The following is a 26,776-nucleotide window of genomic DNA, read 5'->3' as shown; positions in this document are numbered from 1 at the left end:
CGAGCACCCCGCAGCCACGAGCACGGCCACGCCGCAGCGACAGCCATGCCGGCACGGCCCGCCCCGCGCCTGGCCCCGCCCACGGCCGACTCCTCCGCCAATCAGCGCGGCGGGAGGCGGGCCCCGAAAGGCGCGGGAAACGAGCCGTGCCTCCACGCGGAGAAAGCGCGCGGGGAAAAGCGCGTAGCTCCGCCCGCCGCTCCCGGCTCGGCCTTCCGCCCCGCCCCCCCCGCGTTCCCATTGGCTGAGAGCTCCCAGCCGGCGCGCTCGCGCTGCCGTTCCGCGCGCGCCGCCATCTTGGCCCGGGAGACGGCGCGGGGCGCGCGGAGCGGGCTGCAGGCCCGGCCCCAACCCGCGCCCTGCGGCACCATGAGCGGCTCCGTCAGCGGCACCGCGGCTCTGCGGCCGCTGCTCGAGACGCTGCAGGATCCCGCCGCCCCCGTGGGGGACCTCACGGACGCGCATCTCTCTCTCGTCAAGTGAGCGCGGGCCGCACGCGGTCTGAGGGGGGCGGCCCGAGGGAGCGCCGGGGTTGAGCGGTGGCGGCGGGGCAGCGTGGGGATGGGGGCTCCGCTGGGAGGGAGGGCAGCGGCGTTACAGCCGGGCGGTCGCCGAAGTTCAACCCTCTGAGCTGCGGTTCCTCCGCTCCGTGATGGCTTTTAAGGCTGGGGGCGCGTAGGTGCGGGCCCTCAACGCCGTGAGGTGCTGCGCGGAGCCGACGAGAAGCCGCCTCAGGGCTGAGCCGTGGCGCGGGTGGGTGCGCCGGGCTGCTTAACAGCACTACCCGGAGCGCTTGGGATGGAAGGAACTTACGGCCCCCATCCACGGTCTCGGGCACATCCAGGCGTGAGCACCCACAGCGCCGGGCAGGGCCGGGGCCGCGGCCCCTCTGTGTGAAGGGCGTCCCTCTCACACCTTCCCTCTTGGTCACTTTGTGCCTGTGTCGGTGCAGCCCCTCCGTGCCGCTCACCTTCCTGCCTTTCAACTTCCTACGGGCAGGAGTTCTGTAGTTACCGCTCCCAGGCCAGCCAACGGGTTGGGCTGGAGAACTTTAAAGTTATGCTGCCTATAACACGTCTAACATAAAAGCATTGCTTGTTTTCCCCTTAAAGCCGCCTGTCTGGTGGGGAAGGCAAAGAATTCGTTGCAGGCGTCCGAAAACACTTCCCTCGGCTTTGCAAAATATTTAAGGTATGTCTTTCCTGGTGGGATTTTCCACGGTTCGCTTCAGTGAACAAACCCAAGGTATGTTTTGATGTTTGGGGTTGGTGGCTAAGAGTCAAACGTCAGCCTGTGTGACAGAGAGCCCAGCATTAAGGGCTTGTGAGCAAAGCTTATCCACGGTGTCAGGAATGAGTACTGAGAAACTCAGTGAGGGGCTGGGATGGCTGCAGGTACGTGCTGTGCAGCCAAATGATGTCTTCCAGAAGTGATTATTCTGTTCTATTTGGTCGGTTAATGTAAGGATTGTGACTGCCTTTTTCCCCCACGTTTCTGATGTTATAAAGCAAACAGGTGGTGGTATGTGAACAAGCAAAGAAGTACAGAGCAACTGATGGCAGTGTGTACTTAGTAAGGGTGCCTACATTGCAGAGATCAGAAACATCTGAAGCTCAGATTGCTCTAATGGTGGTGTGTGCAAACAGGAAAGCTCTCCTACACATTGCATTTCCCATCAAGCATTTACCTTTTGACAGCCCTCTTCATTCAGCAGAACTGTTGGTATCGAGACAGCTGATGCTTTCTATCTGTTCTTGTGAGTTAGGACACGCAGATACATAAGAATAACCTTACTTTGTTTATTTCCAGGCTCACATTTGTAGTGAAAATTCAGAACTGAGTAATGCAGCGTTACAGGCCCTGGGGTTCTGTGTTTTTAATTCAAAGATCACCTCGGAATTATCTGGTAAGCAAAACAGACTTCGGTGCGATCGCTGGTGTGAGGTGTATCTCTACCATAGTGCTTTATTGCTTTGTTAGCACCTGCTTTAAGTTTATTGTATATTTTGTTTAACTAGTTGGTTAACTGCAGTCAACACCTACCACCAGTGTATCCCCACTAAACCACATCCCTCAGTACAACATGCAGATGCTTCTTGAGCCCCTCCAGGGACAGTGACTCCAGTGAAACCTTTTGTGGACCTTAATGGCTTGTTTTATACCCCAGTGCAGCAGTGGAGTTGACTTTGCGCTAAATTGATGTATTCACTTGAAATCCCTGAATAACTCAGTATTGAACCTTCAGTTCTAGATCTTTAAGGCATTCAGTCACACTCAGTCTGGCTGTAGATGTACTTGTTTTAGTAATGTTAAATGACCTGAAGCTTGCCAAGAAGTAGAAGTACATGAGCAATGAGTGCTGCGTTCTGCTTTCAGCATCTGAGGTAGAAGATTTGCTTTCCACGTTGAACAGCATCGCCATGAAGACTTCAGACAAAAACACTCGCACTCGAGCACTTTGGGTGATCTCTAAGCAGACGTTTCCTTCAGAAATTATCAAAAAGGAGGTGGGTCTCGTAATGGTTTTGTAACCCCATTTTGAGGGAGAGGAGACTGGCAACGTCTCGGTTATTGTCTGCTCAGTAGCTTTTGAATCTGATGGGAAACGTAGGCCTTAACCAAAGGGATTTTATGAGGGAGGGGAAAGAGCTGACAAATTCTTGCTGCTTTTGAGGCTGAAGCTGTGGTGTTGGTGCTTCTGTGACATACCAGCAAAGCAGCATGGCGGAGAAACATCACAAATGCTCCTGCTTGGTCAGAGCTCTGATCTTACAACCAGAGCTGTTGTGATCCAGGCACAGTGCTGCATAATGGGAAATGGAGTTGTGTGATTCCAGCTGCTCGTTAAGTATTTATATTTCCATACCGAGGTCTCTTGTGTTTCCTCAGGTGTCCAGTCTTATTTCTACACTGGAAACCATACTCACTAAAGGAGATGTACAGTCTATGGTCGTGGAGTATGAAGCACTGAATGTTGTTATACGGTACGTGCGGGGCAGTACTGACTGGCAAATCATGTTGGTGTTTGGAAAACTATTGAAACAAGATCTTGGTGGCTCTGAACATGAATGTTCTGAATGTTGTTTCAGTTGTTCAGCATCCAGAGCTTATCTCTGAATCCCAGAACAGCCTGGGTTGCAAAGGCCCACAGTGCTCATCCAGCTCCAACCCCTGCTGTGTGCAGGTCACCAACCAGCAGCCCAGGCTGCCCAGAGCCACATCCAGCCTGGCCTTGAATGCCTGCAGGGATGGGGCATCCACAGCCTCCTTGGGCAACCTGTTCCAGTGCATCACCACCCTCTGGGGGAAAAACTTCCTCCTAAGATCCAACCTCAACCTCCCCTGTTGCAGTTTCAAACCATTCCCCCTTGTTGTATCTTATGTTACAATCAGTAGAGCAGTGATACCGTGCAAGCTACTATTTCTGTCTCCTCCCCAGTAGTTCTGAACTGCTTCATTTGCAAAATACTCAGTGATGGTAATGTGACAGCTGATTCTGTCACAGGCACATTCACATAAACATTCACTGCTTTCATTTTTTAATGACTGCTTGAGAATCATTTCTAGAGCCTCTTGTGCCCTTCTTACATTATGTTTCTACGTTTCCCATGTGGTTGGGAAGTTCTTGGCCTTTGAATGGGTTTATGCTTAAAAATGTCTCTTCTTGTTGCTTAGAAACATGAGAACACTGTTTATTCCCAAAGCAGGCTTTTCCACTGAGTACATTGGTTTGGTCAGCAGTGCTAGAATAGTCACATTTTGCCTTCTAGTTTCTTTCTTAGTGTGTCCACATTAGATCTCTGTGAGGGGAGAAATTAACTTTCTGCGTCTGACTTGAACGGCAATTACATCTTAAAGCAGAACAGTTGGAGTAACTGCTTGCTTATTTTATATCTGACACATCAGTTTTCTCTAGCACAGCAGTCGGATATTCTCACCTGGTTTTGCTGTTCCTTTTCAGCTGTTTGTATTTCCTTAAGCTGTACACTTCACTCTGAAATTGTTTAGGGTGACTTCCTGCACATCAGAAGTTGAACTGGAACATTAATTAATTATACTAAGGCTGCCTTTGGGTATGTGAACTATATGTCTGTTTGCTTTCTGATTTCAGCTTAATGGAGCAAGCTCCAGCCCAGATGGGAGAAGAGGCTGTGAGGTGGGCAAAGCTGATCATCCCTCTGGTCGTCCATTCAGCTCACAAAGTGCAGTTACGAGGTGCCACTGCTCTGGAGATAGGCATGCCACTGCTGCTCCAGAAACAGCAGGAGGTGGCAGCTGTAACTGAGCACCTGATGACCACGGTAAGTGGAAATGCTGTGCCTTTTGTCTAGAGGAAACAGCAGTGATCAGGGGTTGAGGGTCTGTCTTGTAGTCTAGGGAGCTGCTTTTTGTTCCCAATGTGTGTTGGCAGCAACTTCACGATGACAGCAGTTCTGACAGAAAAACAAGGTAAGCACACAACCATCAAAAACCATTTCTGACTGTTCTCATTGAGGAAAAGTGTTTAAACACCTGTCTGGACAGCATTAGTGTGTAAGTAGTATCACTGCAGCCTTCCAGTACCTAAAGGGAGTCTATAAACAGGATGGGAGTCAACTCTTTACAAGGGTAGACAATGTCAGGACAAGGGGAAATGATTTTAGGTTGAAGAGGGGCAGATTTAAGTTGGATGTCAGGGGGAAGTTCTGTACTGTGAGAGTGGTGAGGTGCTGGAACAGCTGCCCACAGAGGCTGTGGATGCCCCGTCCATCCCTGCAGGTGTTCAAGGCCAGGTTGGATGGGGCCCTGGGCAGCCTGGGCTGGTATTCAGTGTGGAGGTTGATGGCCCTGCCTGTGGTGGGGGGTGGAGCTTCATGATCCTTGAGGTCTCTTCCAACCCAGCCATGCAGTGATTCCATAATTGTATGATCTGGTTTCTTCCTTATGATCATAAGTGATGGACTGCAATTTCATGCCTCTTACTTCAAGCTAAACAAGTTAGAGAGGCTGCAGGTAATTAAGGATCAGTAATTGCAGCCAGCTCTTCCTTGCCAGAAAGAAGGTAACCACGTGACAGCAGCATTTGACTGACTTGACAGCAAATGCTGTGTGGTGCAAAGTGATACCTTTCTGATCTAGAAGTGACGGGTCGGTTGTGTCTTTGCAGGTGTCATTGCTTTGAGGACGTAGCTTTTAAAGTGATTGGAATGTATTCCTTTTATAGACTTTTCTTTCTGCCTACAGAAATTGATTGCAGAACTTCAGAAATTGTTTTCTACAAAAAACGAGACGTATGTCTTAAAGCTGTGGCCGCTGTTTGTCAAGTTACTCGGGAAGGTAAGCAGAAAAACAGCGATTCTGCTTCTCCGAGGAGTTCTGAATGTTTGTTTTTGACACTGTAACAATTGATGGACTTCTCTGTTTTCAGACTCTGCATCGTAGCGGCAGCTTCATCAATTCTTTGCTGCAGCTGGAAGAACTCGGATTCCGTAGCGGCTCACCGGTGGTCAAGAAAATAGCTTTCATTGCATGGAAGAGTCTCATAGATAACTTTGCTCTAAACCCAGGTAGGTTTTTAAAGAAGTTAACTTGAATTGCTTTGAGTGGTCACTTGATGGAACTGAAGGAGAATGGATTTTTCCCCCAGAGGGTGGTGACGCACTGAACAGGTTGCCCAAGGAGGCTGTGGATGCCCCATCCCTGCAGGCATTCAAGGCCAGGCTGGATGTGGCTCTGGGCAGCCTGGGCTGCTGGTTGGTGACCCTGCACACAGCAGGGGGTTGGAGCTGGATGAGCACTGTGGGCCTTTGCAACCCAGGCCATTCTGGGATTCTCTGATAGCATTTCCATCTAATTTTGCTATTAGGAGAAATGGACAAAATTAGATAGCTTTGTAACACTTCAGTTGAGCCAAACTGTCAGCAGTGCAGACAAAAACCATGCAGATGTGTTGTTGTGCTGCATGGATTAACTGTGGGGAGGGCAGTTCTTCAGAATTCTGAAGCTGTGGAGGAAAATTCCCTTTCTGAAATCTATTGAAAGCGTTGGACTGAGACCTCAAGAAGCCCAGCATATAATACAACACCCCGCATGTTCACCTTGATTGTACTTTCTGACCTGAAGAAGCAGCTAAGTGCTGACAGTTCTTTGTGTAGGTGAATGTAAGTTGTCGTACTGTTTTCTGTCTGGTCACTCGTTCAGATCACTGCTTCTGTAGATGAATGAACAAAGACATGCTTCTAGCAGAAGATAACATCCATATAGCAATACAGTTGTTATGTGGTGTGTTTTGTCATGGCTCATAGGGACTGTGTGCTGCAAAAGCAGTCCCTGTCAGCAGTTTGGTAGAAGCTGCAGGTAGACACCTTGTGATGCTGCACAGCTGGCTAAGCATTTCTCTCTTGAGTGCTTGCTTTGGCTTGGGTAAACATATGTCCAAGCATGCCGGGCTATTTCTGCTTCAGTGCTACATCCCCTGTGGCCTCAGTATGCCGTCCTCATTCTGAAGTTAAAACCTGTGTATTTCCTATGCAGTGGTAGGTATTACTCTTCAGCATCACAAGCAAAAGTGAGCTTCCTTCTGTTGACATTGGCATTCAGTAGACTTTAGACTGGAAGGAGATGACTTCTAATTTCAGGGTCATTCCAGACAACACTCAGAGCAGTAAAACAGTCTGGAAGATGAGTGTGGTTACAAAGGAGTTTAATTCTGAGAAGTATTTTTGTCATTTAATTACATTGCTTAAAATACTTTTTTTTTCCCTCTTTCAAGATATTTTGTGCAGTGCTAAAAGGCTGAAATTGCTGATGCAGCCCCTCAGCTCAATCCACGTGAGGACAGAGGCTTTGGCACTGACAAAGCTGGAGGTCTGGTGGTATCTGCTCATGAGGTTGGGACCTCAGCTGCCTGCTAACTTCGAACAGGTAATAAAGCTGAAAATTGCCTTAGTTTTACACGCCCAACATTAATTAAGCAACTCTGCTAAGTCTGCTCCTTGTTACCATAGCTTTTCCTGTACTTGCTTTTCCCTTTTCTAGTTCATTATTAAAATAAAACTTAAGGAACCAAGGCTGCCTTGTGGGTGTGTGCTATACGTGTTTATAGCATATTATATGTGCTTGCAATTGGTTTTTCAGTTCTAAAAGATTCTGATAATGGATTTGTGTGGATAAGGGCATCTTGGTAGAAGTCTGCACTCGGTGCTCAGCAGTAACAGACATGAGCAGGTCATATGGGAGCTGTGTTGTCCTGTCACTGTGCTCTTAGAGAGTCCACCGTAGGGAGGACATATGGAAAAGATGACAAAATACTGACAGAGATGACAGGAGAACAACCCAGGTGTTTCATTACCACTCGTATTATACTGAAGAAAATGTTTCTACCAAGATTCTGAGTTTTATCAAATGAAATTCAGGTTGAGAGTGAATAAAAAATTACCTCCCACCTTTTACACAGAGTACAGATGGATCGTTTCTAGCCCGAGTTTCTGTTTCCTCTATCCATTTGTGTTGTTTACTTAGTCTTAGGAATACCATTGTAAGCACACTGCAAACTGATGCTGTGAACAGCAGTACAGTCTGATACTCTCAGTACATGCATTCTTTCTGGCTTGTTTGTCATACTCGTTTCATTGGCATTTGGTATCTCTTTGCAGGTCTGCATACCATTAATCCAGAGCACTCTAAGTGTGGATTCTTCTGCTGCACTACAAGGAACTCCCACGCGTGTGCCATCCACTCCCAATTTAGCAAACCCTCCACAGAAACCAGGTATGGAAGGACAAGCCTGTTTCACCTGTATCCTAAATGCAGGAGCTGGAGGTGTGACTTGTCAGTAACAATCCAAACAAAAAAGCACAGACATGAGCATGCAGACATCTCCAGAGGTGATGATTTAAAATTGAGGCTGTTGCAGGCAGCATCCCATGCTCACAAAATAACGCTCATCAAACTGTGTGGAGGGCCAGTCCTTCCTGTCCCCAGTTTGCACTCACTTTTGCAAAGGAGCTTTGAGTTGAACCTTTGCTTTTTGGTTGTTGATAAGTTCTGTCCCTTCTGTCCCAGTCTCAGTTCTGGGATGTTTTCAGTACTATTTCTGAACAGTAACGCAGTGATCGTGAATATATCAATAACTTTCTTACTGCAAGTGTATGTAAAGTTGTACTAACTGAGCTTTACATTAAGTGTGTGATGAGGAACTTCCTCTCCTCTGCATGGAAAGCCTAGCACTCAGCATATGTAATTCTAGACTGCCGTAATTAGTAGCCTCAAATTCATTGTGTGGGTGTTTTAGATGTGTGTGTAGTGTAGTGTTTCTGAGGTGCTCTATAGCCACAGCTTCCCTGGCAACTTGTGTTGCCAAAACTGTCTGGTGTCCATAGCTTTGATGCAGCTTTTGGAAGGCATGTACTTTCAAAACCAGTGGTTATTACTGTGTTGTTAAATGCTACTTTGAATAGAAGTGTCTACTGAAGATCAGACTGCTGGAGGTCCCTCCAGCCAACCCCATCCTATGACTTACTCCTGTTACTGGTGTGGGATTTTGGTCTGCTGGACCTTTCCTCTCATTTGCTATAGATGAAATACGAGACAACATTTTTATTCTTAATTTCCCCCTCCTTAGGTCCTTATCCGTTTGCAAGTCCAGCCACACCAAGGATGAACTTGAATTCCAGTACTGCAGGACTGGTGGCAATTCCTTCCATTCAGCTTCTGGGAATTGAAATGCTGCTTCACTTCTTGATGGGACCAGAAGTTTTGGATTTTGCAAAGCGAAACAAACTTGTGCTTAGTTTAGGTACGTGAGTTATGTTTTGTCAGTGTACTTTTGCATGATGTAAAATCACTTTGTTGGATTTGAAAGACATCCATTAGCAGAAAGTGCTTTATGTATTTGTAGGTGTTCGTTGTCATCCTTCATATTGGAGGTTGTTTTTAATTGTGTGGGAAGCTTTGAGTATGCACACTGCTGCTTTCTTCTTAAGGCTTATCTTAAAGGTAGGCAGTGAAATAACAGATTTACAGACCTGGCTTTGTTCTCCTCTTAGAGCCTCTCCAGCACCCCCTGATCAGCAGCCCGTCCTTTTTCTGTAAGCACGCCAGCACGTTTATAAATGCAGTTCAGGATGGATTTATTGCAATTGGAAAAGAAGTTCCTGGTAAGAATTTAGTGGTGCCATTTTATTGCTTTTCTGCAAATAATGTTGGGGAGGAAAACATTAAAAAGAAATGTTTGCTTTCTGTAAAATTCCACTGCTGACACTGCTTGAATAGAACTCAGTTCTGAAGCTTATTTCACTTCCTGCTCACATCAGTGCAGTTGTTTAACCTGGTGTGTATTTAAACTTTCCTTAATGTTTTTATTGCAAAGTTAATAGGAGTTTCATTGTCTTGTAGAACCTATGCTGAATAATATCTGGAAGGACATAAATGGACATGTGAAAGCAGCTATTGAGTCAGGTAAGAAGTGTACTTTCTTTGTGTCACTGCTGGCCTTGAGAAATACTTGTTTCATTGCTGCTAAGAGCAGCTTTTAGGCATCAGCAGCAGCAGTTTTTGGAGCTCATCTCTTTCATCCCTGTGCCCAAATCCAAAACGACACCTGTTTGATCCATGGAGGCTTGTCAGGGACGCACCACTGTGCACATGGATGGCTGCAGCTGTGTTCCGTTAGCATGGAGACAGAAGCATTCGAACTTCTTTTATTGACAAAAAAAATGCTTCCATTTCCAAAAATGATTCTGCAGCAGGACTTCAGTATTAAAAACACTCCTGAGTATTTGCTGTATTGCTCACAGTAGCATAAATCCCTTGTTAGGTGCTCGTCTGCCTCTTTTTTTTCCCCTGATCATTGAGCAAATCATTATCTCATAACCTCTTTACAGACACATAAATACAAGTTCTTGTTTAAGGTGTCTTGATAATGGAGTATTTCTCATTGTTTATGATGACAGCATTCAGAAATGATGTGTGTTGCTTGGATGCATCCAGAACTTCACATATCAGCTTTTTTAACTTGTCAGAGATGAATGTTAATAGCAGGAAGGTGCAAATTAGGGATTATTTAATTGAAATGTTTTGGTTATACTGATTTTTCAGACAGACTGGTACCTGATTGTTGATCTATGTTTATAAATGCATACACAATTTCTTATGGCCCTGCAGTCCATTACATTTATGCTTTAAATAATAGTTGGTGACCATTACTCTGTTCTGCTCTAACTAGAAGTATGCTTTGTTCCAGGCAATAAGAAAGAAAAGCAAGGATCCGAAGTACTGACTATGTTGCTCCAGGCCTTAAAAAACATCGTTAGATCAAATTCTCTTCCTGTGCAGAAAATACTGGTAGGCTGGGGTTGTGTTTTTACTTCTTGTCATCTGATTCCTATCTGGTTGGTGATAGTCTTTTGCAGATTAATTTATCAGACTGGCCTCTTGAGGACCCATATGTTTGGTATGAGCTGCAAGTCACACTGCTCTGTTCTGATGACCTGCTGCACCTTGAGGGCTTCTTAAGATACGTCTTTCAGACTTGGCAACAGCATTGAGTGTGGGTGTGACTGAGCAGCACCTTCTGTTTTAAATGACTGCTGCTTTCACAGTGTGTTTTATCCTTTTCCTAAAGGGAAGTAATTTGTGGTGTTGCATAAAGCAGTGGTACCCTCAAAGGAAAGAAACATCATGACGTTTTCTTCTTTTCCCCTCCGTATTTTAGTCCCTCATTGATATTACTGTGAAGGAATTACCTCCGAAAGTATTGGGATCTCCAGCTTATCAGATTGCTGATATGGATCTTTTAAATGTAAGTGTGGCTTCCTTCCTTGTCTGTCTTTATGGTTCAGAGCATTAGGATTTTGTGTCTGCAGATGTGCAGAGTTATGTATCAGATCTGCGCCTTGTATCGCAGTATGCAGTGCTTGCATGATCTTCACCTGTCCTCACACGTCGTGACAAGGACGTGGTGATTAAGGACTGCAAAGCCTGTAGCTTCTTAGAAGTGTTTAATTACTTTGGATGCAGTATAATTGTACTTCCCTCATAATCCCATCTAAGCAGAAGTTTTATTCTCCAGCGTTTGCCTCTTAATTTTTGCTTTGAAGTGTTAGAATTTACAGTTCTGACAACTATTCACACAGTTGTAAATCCTGGCTTACAGACGGTGCGTGCGCACTGAAGTGAGACAGCTGTTTAATTTGATCGATGTATTTCTTGTTTTGACCTCTTCAATTCCTTTTACAAGGGAACACCAGCTTTGTTCTTAGTTCAGCTGCCTTTCCATAACAACCTCTTGGAGTGGTGTGTGACAGATGAGAGGTATGTGTTGTTTCTTATGTGTTTTTGTTTCAATAACGAAGTCCCTTAAGAGCTGAAGACTGTCTAGAATTCTTTTCCTAACTTCAGCTGAAGAAATCTCTGACCTTTCCAACTTTCCTTCCCTAGATTCTTCATCATTCTGGAAACTCTCATGCGTTATGTTTTATCTGGGCCTACGTCTCCACTGGCTTTCAGCGAATCTGTGCTGTGTGTTATAAATCAGAACGCCAAGCAGGTGGAAAACAAGGAGCATCTTTGGAGGATGTGGAGTATTGTTGTTCACCCGCTGACTGACTGGATTAACCGGGTAGAGTGACTTTTCTGTTCTCCTTCCCAGCACTCTCTCACACCCCGAGAAACAGCCACCAAAATTCTCTGCTTATACTTTTTCTTAACATGCTTTTAGGAGCTGCTTGTGGTGATCCTTAAGATCATACGAGCTGTGGTGGTATTGGACTGGAATGTGTGCAGTGTGTGTGTGTGAATGTCTGCAGTCATGTCAGCAGTCCTATTCAACCCCTTCAGTACATTGCAGTGTAGGAAACACTGAACGAACCATCGTGTAGACATGAGATGTAAAAACATTAAGAGTATCTGTCACGGGCTATGTGAGGTGTCTTTGTGTAGGTTGCTGGCATCACTGCAGCAAGAATGCATAAAAGACACGTTTTTCATACTCTTTTCCTTTTAATTAAGGGGTATTTCTGGTGTTTCTTTAAAGTACTTTTTGCCTGTGTAAATAGTAAAATCAACACGAGCTCCGAAAGAATGGAGGAGTAGCTGATTTAAAAACACACTTGGCTGTTTAGCTCATGCAAATTCCATGTTCCAAACAAATGCCTTCAGAACAACGTAATTTCTCATTGAAGTTTTGTAGTTTGCTTCACCAGTGCATTTTCTCATTGCAGACTAATGAAGTAAACCAAGGTGATGCGCTGGAGCACAACTTCAATGCTGTTTATAATGCTCTATTGCTACCAGTGTCCCATATCTTCCCTGTTGAGGAATTTCCACAGGTAACTAAATGCCGATCAGAAGCAGTGTGGGTCATATTAAACCTGTGAAGGGCAGCTCATTGCAGAGCTGCTTGTGCATGCATCAGACCGCTGCTTTGAGACTGAAGTTCAAGTTTTGATAGCAGAATGCTTAAAGCAAGTCTTGATTCTCAGAAGTTGATACTTACAGACTTTCTTTTTGTTGTTAAAGCCAACTATGAAATCCTTGCTGCGTGCTTGGTCAGACCTGTACAGAGCATTTGCTCGCTGTGCTGCTTTGGTTGCAACAGCAGAAGAAAACCTGTGCTGTGAAGAACTGTGTGCCAAAATAATATCTGGGCTAGAAGGTGAAACTCCAGTAGTGAGTATAAACCAGTGATACTGAACTATAGAAGTGCTTCAGCAAATGTTTGAAGTGAGACTTGTGCAAGAACGTGTTGTGAACTTTAATGGAGTGATTGCTGTAATTTGAGGTGTTTTGTGTCTGGCTTAAAGCTTCCTGAACATAGTTCTTTCAGTGGAAATCTGGCTGCTATGCTGCAGTGACTTTACCAAAGATCAGGCAGAGTCCAGTGGCTGGACGTAGGCACGCTGAGCTTTGGTAGCATGTTCTGCCTTAATATCGACCTGTGTACCTTACAGCTGCCTGTTACTGTTTCTCTTCCTTAGATGATATATATGTTCATGTATTGTACAGAGTGGGAAGTCTGAGTCTTAAGTCTGTTCTAAAATACATTTATGCAAGTTGATCTCACCTGACAATGCACAACAACTTCATGCCTTCTTTTCAACCTAAAAGCTATTCAGTGTTGCTGTGCCCTGCACTGTTTTTCTGCCCTTTTAGCTTGTCTGGGCTTTGCTAACAACTTCTGTTTCCTTCTCAGATGTCTACAATGCTGGATGGTCTCACCCACGTTGTGGCAGTTATGGTGGACTGCATCAACTTTGCACCCTATGGCATTAAATATCAGCCAAAAAAAAGATGTAAGTAAATACTCGAACCATTGCTTTCTTTCAGTTTTGGTTAAAAATTAGTTAATGTAGGTGGAAGTGGTGACTGTAGGATGTCAGTAGTCAGTATACACCTTGCATCTTAGCTAAGGAATTGACAAAAAAATCTAAAGAACTGATTTCCAAAAGGAATTCATTCAGTGTAAAAATCGATGTTTATCATACATTCTCTGCCATAGTTGAATGTCTCATAGTGGTAGGACGTCATGTCGGGCTGCTGGAAGATGTAAATGCTTTAATGGGGAATATTGGTGAGCAAAAACATGATGGCAACTTCACTCTGAATGAGACTTGATAGCTCCCCTCACCTGGATTTACACCTACCAGCTAACAGCTCTGGTGTGGCTGCTCTCTTCTGCAAGGAAGCATTTAAGATGCTTAAAAACAGTCACTTGGGTGACAAATAAAAGCAGTGAGAGCTGCGTCTGTAATAGTGGGATAAAGTTACGCACTGGGAAGTGTATGTTTCCTATTAGATATGGTTCAAAGCTTCCTATGTAGAAAGGAACTTAAGATGTGGTTTGTTGTGATGTGTGTTGGTTATGTAGGAAAAATATATTTCTTTCTTTCTAATGTTAGCTCCACAGACACCTACTGACTGGTCTAAGAAGAAAAGGGAGCCCCTTGGGAAGCTCTCCTCCCTGTTCAAGCTCCTGGTGATGTTACTGGACTCCTTCCATGCTCAAAGTTCTGAAGAAAGCTGCCCAGAACCATTGGTCTCTGTTGGCCATTCGGTTCTTGCTGTTCTTCACAACATCATCAGCCACGTTTCGTTGCCATCAGTGATTGGGACCATGTTTGCAGTCTTGTCCAAACCACTGGCAGTGTTTTATGAAAAATCCAAGTAAGTATTTAATAAATGGTTGGAAAACTGAGCTCAGTGCATTGCTGCATAGCAGTGAAATGCTGTGTAGTCTGTAGCACGCAGTGTATTTAAATGTGGCTCAGGGTTTTTCAGAGCTTTAGTGCCAGGCTGATGCTAGGACAGGAAGAGCTTTCAGCTTCAAGGTTTGGCAGCTTTCAGAGCCCCTTCTTGAATCAAAACTAGTTGAAGTGCAGTAGAATCATGTGAGTGTTTAAGCAGAGAGAAGAAATATGTTCGCTGTGTGCTTGTTTTCTATTGGTTTTTGTTTTGTTGTGGGGTGTTCTTCTTTTAATCCTTTGTGGCTTTTCTTCCTAGGATAAGATGGGATTTAGTATGGGTTTGGTGGGCTGCCAGGGGATGGATTCTGATCTGTGGTTGATACAGGGTGTCAAGACTTTGTTCAGGATAAGGAGGTGAATGGAGAACAGCTTCCAGCCTCTTGGGAAGAGGGAGGGGAGGGTAGCGTGCTTCTGGTCAGCCTGTAAATGTGGTTTTGTGGCTGTTAACTGGCGTTTGAAGCAGGGCTGCTACTGCTGTAGTCTAAAATCTGAGTCCCTGTCAGCAAGAATCCATTTGCTCCTCTGTGAGGTTGGGCTGAACACTACCTGTCCATCTCCCATCTCATCTGCCTTGCTTTGAGTGTCATCTTTTGTACAGTTACTCATTAAACAGGAGAAATGAGCACTGGATGTATTCTTTGGAGGAAAGGCACATATGAGCAAATACAGATGTGGGAGCCTCCTCAACCTCAAAAAATAAACCCAACACTTAGTTTAGGAAACTTAAGAATAGTGGAGCAGGTTTGTTTCACAGCATTACTTCATGGAGTTGTATATCAGAACCACTGTGCAGTGCTTGAGAGTCTATGTTCAACCTTTGGGGTAAATGATTGCAAAATATTTCATACCTTTTTTGTTTTGGCAGGCTTGCTGATGTACCCAAAGCATACAGTAACCTGAACAGCAAGGTGAGTTTGGTGGAGAAGTAGTTGGGGTTGGGGAGCTGTGAGGGCTGTGTGAGGTTTTCCTGTTCATCCTGGATTCTGAAGAAAGTCATAGTGAAGGTAGAGATTTAATTCTAAATCGTGCTGCACTGGAGCAGTAACTGAGACAAGGAAGCTTTAGTGAGATGTGTTCTGTGGTGTGGTTTCTAAGTTGGTTTATTCAGGCTGTTGTTGCCTGTTGTCTGTCTTAAATCACAAGTTTTAAGTAGAGAATATGTGCAATATTTTAATGAAAGCCTAAAAAATATGTACGTATTGCTTCTTCCCTTCCTCAGCTTGAAAAACTCCTGGCTGAGATTATCCTGTGCTTACAGTCCCACTGCACGGGCTGCTATGATAGTGAGCTGCTGGAGCAGCTTTCTCCATTGCTCTGTGTGATATTTCAGCATAAGAGCAAACAGATACGCAAGCAGTGTGCCAACTTCTGGAACACGACGTTTGCTAAAGCTGCATCCTTGACCTACCCTGAAGAATTAAAGTAAGATACATTTCTCTTGTTGTATACATTGTGTGTGAATTGTTCTGGAATAAAGTATATCAAGGTCACTGCAGCATTAAGCAGGACTTCTCTGAGTGTATGGGCTACGTGAAGGACACGACTGTGGAAAGAAGACATAGCTAGTATGTTGCTTACTTATGCAGGGTAATGTAAATACGTGGTTTCTAGAGAGTCACCAACCAATACACCGGGCTGCCCAGAGCCACATCAAGCCTGGCCTTGAATGCCTGCAGGGATGGGGCATCCACAGCCTCCTTGGGCAACATGTTCCAGTGCATCACCACCCTCTGGGGGAAAAACTTCCTGCTAAGATCCAACCTCAACCTCCCCTGTCTCAGTTTAAAACCATCCCCCCTCGTCCTATCACCATCCACCCTTGTAAACAGCCATTACTCCTGCTGTTTATATGCCTCGTAATCTTTCTGTAGACTCATTTAACTTACTAATACAGCCATAAGCTGTAATGCTTTCAAGAAAGATCTCAGGTTACATACCACGTGTGTTAGCATTGTTCTGGGTGTAATTCACATTCTGCCTGTACTGACAGCTGGGGTACCTGCTGGTATTACTGCACGCTTCTCATAAGTTTGAATTGTTTTGTTGAGCAGATCTGTGTTAATGCAAGCCAAACAGAAAGTGCCGCTCTTGCTGCCTGGTTTTGAAAGCATTGAGATAGCTGACGAACAGAGCGGCCCATTCTCTGAAGAGGTAAATATTTTGTTGACCCCCGTGGGTGTTTAATTGTAGCATCCTGGGAATTCTATATACTGCAAGGGTCGGTTCTGATTTTGAGTCGAATTGGCTTGCAGTTACTTCATGTCTGGGATGGTGAACAATGCTGTATAAACACAGAAGGCTGAACTGCCTCACCTAATGCATTTTAAATCTGAAATTCTATGAGCTTGTTCAAAATAATGATTTTTTTTTAATGTTCTTTACATAATTTAGTTGAAAATGGGTGTGATCAGCTTTAGTAACGAATACATCTCATTTGTGCTTGAAATTGCTTCATACAATGTATTCACTGTGCTTTTATTTGAATAGGCAGAAAACTCCCAATGGGATGCAAAGCTGAGTGGGATGGAAGTGAACTTGGGTCAGAAACGAGATTCTATATTGGCCCAGACAAGTGAACTAAAAAATGAAGTAAAAGACAAGTCTGATAATGTGCAAGTCACATCTGCCAAGGTGAGGCGTTTTCTGATAAGCGTGACAATCAAAATCTGTTATTCTGTTGGAAATTCAGAGCTAGAATTAATAAATTATTTGGATTTCTTTTCTTGTGAACTGACCTGTGCTCAAACAGGCAGAGCTTTTGCATTCCTTCCTACATCTGCAGTTGACAGCTCTCAAAATAGGTAAATATGCCTGAGAACAAGGAAGGATACTGGCTTATTTTTTGGCATCCTTAAGTCATGTCCAGCACTTCTTTCAGTGCAGTCCGCATCTGCTGAGGGATGTGTGCTGATTCAACGTGCTGAGAGAACTGAGCTTATCTGAAAGCTGTTTATTCGGGATGGCTCCACCTGAGCTGTGAAGCAGTTTTCCGTTCCACTACTTTGTTTCTAATCCAGGTGTTGTTTGTTTTTTGTAATCCTTCTGTAGTTGAAACTGGAGTTTTCGGCTTCAAAGCCTAAAAGCGACGTGCTTCTGGAAGAGGAGAAATCTGTTGATTTTGTGTTCATTCCCCCAGAACCAAAAGCAAGAATATTGACAGAACATCAGAAAGAAGTGCTTCGGTCAAAGAGGTTTGTCATTCATTCTTTTAAACTTAATGTGAAATGTTGTGTTAGATACATCAAATAGAGATAACTTCAATTCCTGTATTTCAGATTACTGTGTGTAATTATTTCCTTGTCTTCTTTTCAAGTTAAAACATGCAGAGCTAACAAAGTTCCTTGCTTTACTGTCTTAAAGCAATCGAGTTATTCTCTGTTCCACATTTCCTACTTGGATTAGATATGCTCTGTTATCTGTTGCTTGGAGGTACCTCGTGACTCTTGCAACATGAATTAAAGCTGACGTTTTTCTTACTTGTGAAATTAGAAGGGTCTTCTCACCTGACCTGCAGGGAGGACTCTTAGCTTTGGAAGTCAGCAGCATATCAGGAATCAGGGCATTCAAAAAACTCAGTAAGAAGGGAATCTTAGAATTATCTTCTTTTTCTCTGCAAGAAAGTAACAGTAGGATCTTCAGGCAGGTGGTCACTAAAAGAGTACAAGCAAGCCTTGCATACAGCTGTGTTGTACAGGAACACAGTTGGGTTACATAGTCAGCTTGTGCTGATGAGTTCTTTGCTCAGTGGGATCTTGCCCACAGCTCTTTAGCCACACACACACCCATAAGCATGGTTGGAACTGAATTTGGTGCGGGTGAAAATTGTAGTTCTCAATTCAGGGGATAAATGGTGACCCACATCCACTTTGTTTCTTTTTCTAGTTGGACTGTGAGGTTGCCGTGGCAGATAGCAATACTGTGTCTTTTCTTTTCCAGAGTGTGGAGTGGAATGTGTGCTTACAGAGTCTCCTGATACTCGGTACATGCTGCATTGCTTCTTCTACAGCAATCCATACTGTAATGCATGTTGCTGTTTGAGTAGTCTTAAGAGTTTAGAAGTCAACTTCATAACGAGAACTTGCTGTCTTGTGATACATCATACTACCCACTCTCATCCAATGGATTTTTTTTTTAGTATTCCAACTTAATCATATCTGCTTTTGTTTCAGAATTGGTATTCCCGCTATGTACAACAGTTTAGACTCATCACAAGATACTACCTTATTTTCCCAGTATACTCAGAGCCAGGAAGATTCTTTGTAAGTAAGGGGGCCAGTATAGGCATTAAAGGGGTCCCCTTTCTTTCTTTCTCTCTTTCTTTTTTATTTTGGAGCACTTCTAATTTAATTAACTTTTATTTTAGGGAAAAGTCATCTTTAATAGAAAAAGCAAAAGAAGATATTAAAAACAATCCTCAGGTAATTTCTCAATGTCTAATGGGAGTTATAAGATATCAGAATTATAACTGTGTCAGTAATGCTTTCTTGGTAATAGTAGCTCAGGTAATGGCAAAATTCCTTGATTGCTGTCTTTGATTAATCAGTACTTTTTAGATTCCTTTGGAAAGCCAAAAATCCCAACAACAAAACGTACCCAAGGTGTATTTGCTGGCAGGAGTGTTTTCATTTTCCATGTTGTTTAACCTGTAAGAATCTCATGAATACATTGATTTTTGGGCTTCCTATTTGTTCATTTCTGCATAGTTAGAGCACAGGCTTACCTAACTATGGCGTACACTCATAGCTGTTGAGATTTGTCTCATTCCCATCAACAGGTTCCAATCTGATACCATTCACAGTGTTCTTTCTGCTGTGTTCTACTTTACATAACAAAGGGTCCATTATTGAACACCTGAACTTAATTTCAAGGCACAAGGATTTGTGTGATCAGTTTAATGAGGGTGTATTTAAGTCGTTTTGTTACAGAGCTACAGGCATGTGGGGCTTACAGGGAATTAACTGACAGCTGCAGCACAGACTGAGCTGTGACTTACTGTAGTGCTGTTCTGCAAGTCTACAGCTAGGAAAGTCTTGCTGACCTGTTGTTTCCATAACCTTTCCTGCCAGCAGGTGTAGTTTGAATATTTCATCTTTTCCTGTAACTCTTCTCAGACTTAGAAAAGTCTTCCTGTTGATATCTATATTGCTTTGGTGACTGCTTTTAAACAGTTGAGCTGTGCTTCCTTGTTCTGAGCTGCTTCGGTTGAAGCTGCAAGGGCTCAAGGGTGATTAAATAGTAAATTTTATGAGGAAAAAAGCATTTTGTGAGGAGAAAATGGCAAGTGTTTCATTCTGCTTTTGAGGCCTCCAGCACAAGAAGGGCATGGAGCTGCTAGGATAGGTCTGCAGCAGGGGTTGGCCCAGATGGGCTGCAGGGCTCTGCCAGCATCAGCCTGGTGATTCTACTGGGGGACGCAACAGGGCGGGCACATCATAAGGTAATCTGAAGAACTGTTTTTTATATAGTAGCAAAACCAGAATTTGCTGTTTTTGCAACAGGGAGAAAATGAAAAGAGCGAAAGCTGTATTGCTGATTCAGATGGAATCACGGGGGAATGCAAACAGGATAAAACTCTGGAGGATGCGGAAGAGAAGCCTGCCGATGACCTAGAGAAGAGCTCAGTTGTAAACAGTGAAGGAGAGTCGCAAAGGGATGATGGAACTGGAATCACTGAAGAGGAGTCATCGGTTGGAGAGGGATTAGAAAAAAGTGATACAGAAATGGCTTCGAAGGAGTCCTTAGCAGGGAATGAAAACACTTCAGCTATCAGTAGCAGTTCTACTTCAAGCGATGTGATCTCTGGAACACCACAGCCTGCCAGCCGACGGCAATCTTTTATTACATTGGAGAAGTTTGACACTTCAGAGAGCCGGCCCTTCAGCCCCTCAGCATTAAGCAGTGTATCAGAGATGTCTCGAAGTGCTCCTACGCCAGATAAACAGGGAAATGTAAAGATGTGCAAGACTGGTCATAAGCCAGGGAAGTCTGGGGAAGAGAATAAAAAGTCTTCACAAGCTGAACAGATGTCTGCTGCAAAACGAAGGCTGACACGCAGGCAGAGTAAAATGGAACAGCAGGGAAATCAGCAGTCCAAGTTGTCAGCTCACTCAGAAGAAGAAAAAAGTGCACGAGAGTCTTTTGGTTCCAAGAGTGTAGAAAATAATCCTGACTCATCTTGCTCGGTGGAAGACACGGAGCGTATTCTCACTGCTCAGCCCCAGCCTGTCAGCTCTGCAGAACCAGACATCAAAAAAGCTGAGGGTGTAGTAGCAGAAATAGAAAAGGTCCGGGCGTTTGAGATGGATTCTAAAGAAAATACACCCCCGAAGATGGCTGTGCCCTCTGAGCAGGGAACAGGTGATGGCAGTCAGGGCCCACATGCGTCTCTTAGCCAGAAAATACTGAGACGTTCTTCGAGACGGCGGTCAGAAAGTGCAGAAATGGCAACAGGTAGCCAGGATAAGGAAGATGGCTACCAAAAAAAAGACAAACGTAAAGAAGATGAAAGAGCTCTGCAAAAGAAGGTGCCCCAGACTAAAGAGGATGCATCCCAGAAGCAGAAAGCAGTTTGTGGGAAAGCTTCGGAATATGCAATTAAAAAAGAAAGCGGCCTGCATGAGAGTGGTGCTGCAGAGGAGATGGGCTCAAAGGAGCCTCCTGCTCCAAAGGGAGCTGGTGAGGAAGCGAACAGAAGTGCTAGGAAGTCGGAAGATGCGTTGAAGAGCGACACGGAAGGTCAGGACTGTAGCTCAGGTACAGTAGGTGAGAAGAAAAGGGAACGGCCACGATACCACACCAGGAGGAGCTCACAAGGATTGCTTTCCAGCATAGAAAACGCAGAGGCTGATGGCTCTGAGACCAAGAAGGAAAGTTCAAAGAAAAAATCTGGAAAAGCAAAACATAAAAATGATTCTCTTGAAGGTAAATGGAGGGACGTGCAGCCAGAAAGCCAAAGCCAGGAGGTGTCTTCTCAAGTAGATGAAAGTAAGAATCTGTTGGGGATGAATGAAAGTGAACTAAGCAGTGAAGTCAGCACAGACATGGCGCTGGTGTCTGCACCACCTGATGTGAAAAATCAAATGCTGCTTGCAGGTGCTGGTGAAGCTGAGGGGTCTGCAAGCTCAAAGACTTCACCCAACACACAGAATGAGAGCGTGGAAGAAAGCAAAGCTGGTATGTTGGCAGAATCTGTCAGTGACCCGCATGTGTCTGATGGAGTTTTGAAAGAAGAGGAAAATAAATGTGTTGAAAAGCAAAGTTCTGTGGAACAGCATTTGGATGTTCAGCCTGAGAACGTGCAAGGAGCAAACGCTTCAGGGAGTGACCTTTCCTCTTTGCAAATGCAGGACTGCCAGCACAAGAGAAGCAAAAGGGTGAGGAAAGCAAAGAGTTGTGACTGCTGCTCGAAAAGGGTGAAGCAGCAAACATCACTCGGAGAGTCACAAAATGAGGAGCCTCGTGAGCTGACTGAGCCTCAGACCACACCAGTTCAGACAGCTGTCAGTACAGCAGAGGTGTCCGGCAGCTCAAATCTGGAGGAGAGCTTGTCCATCGTGCCTTGTGCCATGAGCACACCGCTGCCTTCTGCTAAGGAATCCAGTCTGTTCAGCGTGGAAAGGGAAGGAACGTGTGAAGATAACCTGCAGGGAAATTCCGGTGTTGTGGAGGAAGAGGCAGAGAATCCAGCACATGCAGCAGGTGAACTTAGCGATCTTGGAGTGGAAATAAAAGTGAAAGAAGTTGATGAGAGCGACGGAGCTGAGCAGTGTGTGTCTGTGTCTGAGTGTGCTGCAGGGGAGCCCGGTGACAGCTGCGTGGCTGGAGGGGATCAGAGTGAAGAAAAGGCAGCTGTAGAAAAGGAAGAAAAAAGCTGGCATGGGGAAATGGAGGAGATCCCTGAGGTGATGGCTGATGGTTGCAAACCTGAGACAGAGCAGATGGAGGAACTAGAAGGCAATCAGGACAGCAAGGAGGAAGCTGAGAACGCTCTGGAAGATGTTTGCGTTACTCCAGATAATGAGATGAGGGAGGAAGTGCTGGAAGCTGAAATTAAGGTGCCTGAGAACGAGGCTGTAGGCAACGAAGATGGAGTAGAAAATAAGAGTGCGGATTCACCTCAGAAGCCAGAAGGTCTGGATTCTTTCAGTTCGGTTAACGAGAGCCCCAGCGGTGTGCAGGCGCGCTGCACGTGGTCTCCTTCAGCTTCTCCATCCACCAGCATTTTGAAGAGAGGTGTAAAAAGGCACCAAGAGGACGATTCCTTGTCGCCTGCTAATAAGGTATTGTGCAGTTTGTTCTGTGGTGCGGTTCGTTCCGTTCATAAGGCAGTAGTAACAGTGCCTGTAGTGCAGTGAGTTCCAAACACATCCAATTAGCCACTTAATTTTTCCATTGGTAAATGAAGGTACGCTGAAGGTAAGGACCTGTAGGTATTGTAATGCACAGACACCAGCAGGGTTGTATTGCTGGGAGCTTGGGAGGTTTGTTTTCAGAGCAGCCCCAATGGCTGCTCTGCCTGCAATGGGACAAGTGCCACTGCCAAATCAGGATCCTACCAATGGGTTTTTGGGAAGCACGGAATGTTTCCTTCAGCAGAAGCCCTTTTAATCATGGCTTCAGTCCTTGGCTGGATGGCGTTCAGGGATTTCAGTGACTTCATCCACGTCAGAATGTAGTGGTTCATGCTATAAAAACTGCTTCTCTCTGACAACAGATCCGACGGGTCTCTTTTGCAAACCCCATTTATCAAGAAGGACTGGCTGATGACATAGACAGGAGAAGTCCTGTCATTAGATCCCATTCTTCACCGTCTTCACGAAGTCTTAAAATCTTATCTAATATTCAGACCAAGGTAACTTTTGAGGTGTTTTTTTGCATGTCGTAAGTCTTCATTTCCTCGGAGTGACGTAGCCTGTATGTCTGTATAGCCTGTAATATGCCTGTAGTTCCTTGCAACGGGTAGAAAATGGGTCAGTTTAAGAAATAGCTGTGAACTGGTTTATTCTGTGGCTCGTTCTGTCGCTCTGCAGGCCAACGTGTGCTCTAAGCTAAAAACTTACAACAAGTTCAATTCTTACAATCCTGAGAGATTTTTTCTCCTCTTTTTCTATCCAGCATGTTACCACTCCAACCAAAGGATTTCTGTCCCCAGGATCTCGTAACCCTAAATTTAAGAGCTCAAAGAAGTGTTTAGTAAGAAGTGCTTTGGTTCACGTTTCTTACTCTTTCTCGTATTCAGTCGTGTGATAATTAATCTAATGCTTTTTCTGTGTTATTTCAGATGACAGAAATGGTGAAGGAGTCGCTGCCCCCCCCTACGGAATGCGTGTATCCCGCCTTAGTTGGCTGTAAGGCACCCGTTGATGTGATTTTACCTCAGATCACATCAAATATATGGTAAGTGCCCCGTTGCTTTGGAAGATGTGATTTTAATGGCAGCCGAGTCCTTAACAGCGACCAAGAAGTGCTGAATTGTGGGTGTCTTCTGCAAAACTGCGTCCCTGCTTCTCCCAGCAGCTTTGGGGTGACTCAGCTGGGATGGTGGTGAAGCTGTGAAAGGTTTGCACCAAACTTACACGGGGTGCAGGGCAGAGCAGGTGGACATTAATGGTCTGTTACAGAGTGGTCAGACCTTCCACTGTATGGAAGGGGATGGCTGAAGGTCCTGCCATCCCAGTATTGCTTGGGGGTGCTGCAGGCACTGTGGGATTTCTGGGTCAGGTCTGCATTAGAGCCGTACAAACTCCAGGAGCTCAGCTGGGGTGTCTTCAGATCTGAATCTGGATGACAGAATACAAACCTGTAGTGGGAACTGCCCTGAATGGCCTTTTCCTGCTGTGTTCTGCTTCTCTTCCTACTAAGGTGTAACTGGCCTTCAGAATGGCCTTCAGAATACCACCGCTACCTGATGGCTTTGGGGTACACTGCAAGAAGTTGTGCTTCTGCAAGCAGCAAAATGTCCCTTGCATTTTATTTCCTTTATTTACGTGACTGTAAATTGACGTTCATGTAAGAGCTCGTCCTGCTGTACCACACCAAGGAGGACGGAGGTGAATCTCAGTCTAATTAATTAACCAGCTTTTCTCTGCTGCAGTTCCAGAGGTCTGGGGCAGCTCATTCGAGCGAAGAACATAAAGACGGTGGGAGATCTCAGTACACTGACAGCATCAGAAATCAAAACTCTTCCCATCCGTTCTCCTAAGGTTTCCAATGTTAAAAAAGCTCTCAGGGGATATCACGAGCAACAGGTAAAGCTTCATCCTGCTTCCCAGAAGCCAGCAGTAACATAATGAACAAGTAACAAACGCTCATCATGAGTAACTTAGTAGTGAAAGCACTTTAATCTGTGATATCTGCCCAAGGCGGGCATTTGGGGTGCAGTGTTTGGGCACTCCAAGTGGGAATGACTGCATTTGTTGTACAGTTAAAGCACATCCTGCTGTGTAGCTCTGAATGTGCATCGTCTTGGTTCTCTCTGAAAAATCCTCAGGTAAAATCTCGGGGGTGTGAAGAAATCGGAGCGCTCGAAGATGTGGAGAAAGCAGCGAACAGCACAGAGGAGAAATCTCCCGTGGATGAGGAAAAACTTGCACCAGGTAACTCTTGTCTGCTTCTTGCTGAGGGTCTGGCAGGCGCTGCTTTCAGTCTCTGCTAATGGAGCACTTCTTCTTTGGGAAACCTGCTAAGTGGTGTGAAGGGTTGAGATGAGTTAATCACATCCTGACACCCTGCAGTAATGGAGACACCCTGCAGTAATGGCGTTGGGAAGCTTTATTAAACTCCTGGGGGCAAGAGGTGCTTTGTTGTTCCCTGAAGCTCTGTGTTCAGCAGGGCTCCGAGTCCTTTGCTTTGCACGTTTCAGCCCATGCTCCTCCTGAGCTGTTGGGTGCTGCGGGTCCTGCTGCAGTTCTGGGTGTGCTCAGGAGCAAAGTGAACTGTAGGGCTGAGATGCCTGCAGGTGTTCTGGCTGCTTCCCAAGGTACCAGTTTGGATTTGGGGGCCTGGGTTTATTTTACATGGATTCTGGGGTTTTGCCTTATGGCTCAAGCAGAGGAATCTGTTTTTCCTATAAGGTGCTTGAGGCATTTGGTTGACCAGAGAATGGAGAACTCAGGAATGACTCCAGTGTGTGACTTCAAGTGGACTTTGTTGGGATAACTCATCTGGATGGGTGCTGGCCGTGTGTGAATAACACTGAGTGTTTTGATGGCTGCCCTTATGAAGATCCCTATAAAGAAGGGGCGGCGTTTAGTTCTTAGGGCTGCCCTTATCAGTAGCTCTCTCTGATACTTTGTGGACTGTTTGAATGTATTTAACACCGAGCAAACTGCAGCATCCCACCGATGGGGTCCTGCTCTGAGACCCCACGCCCTGACTGCCCGCCCTGCCTCCCTTTGCAGATCTGGGTGAGCCCATTGCCCTGAACAGCAGCAGCAGCAGCAGCAGCAGCAGCAGCCCGCCCCCTGCAGATCTGCTGAGCCAGCTGGATGTGCTCGCAGCTCAGCTCACCTCCGAAGATCTCAGCAGCTACCCCGGCAGCCGCCTCTTTGAGATGCAGGAGAAGCTGGCCAGCATGACAGACTGCATCATGAAAACGCTGCGTGCCCGATGGAGGTCACCACCCCACGACAGCGCCGAGTAGTTGCTTAGAGTCCCTGAGTAAGGAGGGGTTTGTTACAAGTGTTTCCACAGAGCGTAGTTTTCTTCCTGGTGAGTTGATCCTGGAGCTGTACGTTTTGTACCATAGAAGATTTTTAACACCTGTATGATCAATATGTATCATGCTTTACTTCCCACTTTGGTTTATTTTTTAACAGTTAGGATTGTTTATTCCCCATTAGAGAGATTTCTATGACGTTGCTATGCATATCTCTTTCAGGTAGTGAAAGAAAACTTGATCAAGTTGTGCAATAGCAAAGACTGTGAAACCAAACTAACAGAGTAGTTAAGTAAGTTATTTTTCTCAACTCAGAAAGTGTTCTTACTGCTGTAAACTCAGTGTGTGCGGAGGGGCGGCTCGCTCAGCTCTGTTCTCGTGCTGCCCGTGTCTGCTTCCTTCAGAGCTGCTGGAACCCTTCAGCACTTCGGTGCTGAGATAGGTGAGCTCTGCTCAGCTCAATGCTGACAGCAGGGCAGCATCGTCTGCGTGGCTGTTCTCGGGTCACACTGAAGCTGATGACAAAAGCAGCGTCGTGAGGGAGAGACTTTGCAGAACTTGTTGGCCTGTTCCTGTGTTCTAACAGCTTTGTTTGCAGCAGCTCTCCCGTGGTGGAGAAAACCCTTTTCCCTTTGTGGAAATAAATGGATTTGACGTGGGTTCTTTGTATATTATGTATAGGCTTGTGATTGCAAATGTTGGTTAATAATTTATGGTTTTTAATTGCACGGAATGCACTGCTGCTTCTCAGAGACCTTCAGAGTTCTTGGTTTTTTTTACCCCTGGAATCTACTTTGTATATATTGAACATTTATGGAAAGGAATCCTTCCAGGTTTTAGAACCACAACATGTGCAAATAAAACAGCAACTAGTTCCCTAAGTTGTTAATGTCCATCT

General features: G+C 45.1%; 1 protein-coding gene across 2 annotated transcripts; it reads left to right on the top strand.

The window, feature by feature from the left end:
• Positions 1-302: 302 nt before the first annotated feature.
• On the top strand, positions 303-26,757 carry RIF1 (replication timing regulatory factor 1). 2 transcript variants are annotated; one of them, XM_072341805.1, is made up of 35 exons: positions 303-479; positions 1,113-1,191; positions 1,810-1,906; positions 2,377-2,507; positions 2,890-2,984; positions 4,112-4,301; positions 5,224-5,316; positions 5,408-5,546; positions 6,752-6,903; positions 7,635-7,749; positions 8,603-8,776; positions 9,027-9,137; positions 9,376-9,438; positions 10,223-10,323; positions 10,694-10,780; positions 11,219-11,292; positions 11,419-11,599; positions 12,201-12,308; positions 12,499-12,648; positions 13,172-13,271; positions 13,878-14,142; positions 15,088-15,130; positions 15,442-15,644; positions 16,274-16,373; positions 16,710-16,853; positions 17,271-17,413; positions 18,392-18,481; positions 18,586-18,640; positions 19,721-22,501; positions 22,936-23,073; positions 23,337-23,414; positions 23,503-23,618; positions 24,316-24,469; positions 24,712-24,817; positions 25,622-26,757. In XM_072341805.1, the coding sequence occupies exons 1-35, from the start codon at positions 370-372 to the stop codon at positions 25,861-25,863; spliced, it is 7,008 nt and encodes a 2,335-aa protein (XP_072197906.1). In that variant the 5' UTR covers positions 303-369; the 3' UTR covers positions 25,864-26,757. The 2 variants fall into 2 exon arrangements, with proteins under 2 accessions (XP_072197906.1, XP_072197907.1); XM_072341806.1 differs by lacking the exon at positions 23,337-23,414.
• Positions 26,758-26,776: the final 19 nt, after the last annotated feature.

Source organism: Excalfactoria chinensis, chromosome 7 (genome assembly GCF_039878825.1).
Source record: "Excalfactoria chinensis isolate bCotChi1 chromosome 7, bCotChi1.hap2, whole genome shotgun sequence".
In the NCBI taxonomy this organism is placed as follows: domain Eukaryota; kingdom Metazoa; phylum Chordata; class Aves; order Galliformes; family Phasianidae; genus Excalfactoria; species Excalfactoria chinensis.
Note: the sequence above shows the minus strand (reverse complement) of the source record. Positions and strands in the feature narration are given on the sequence as shown.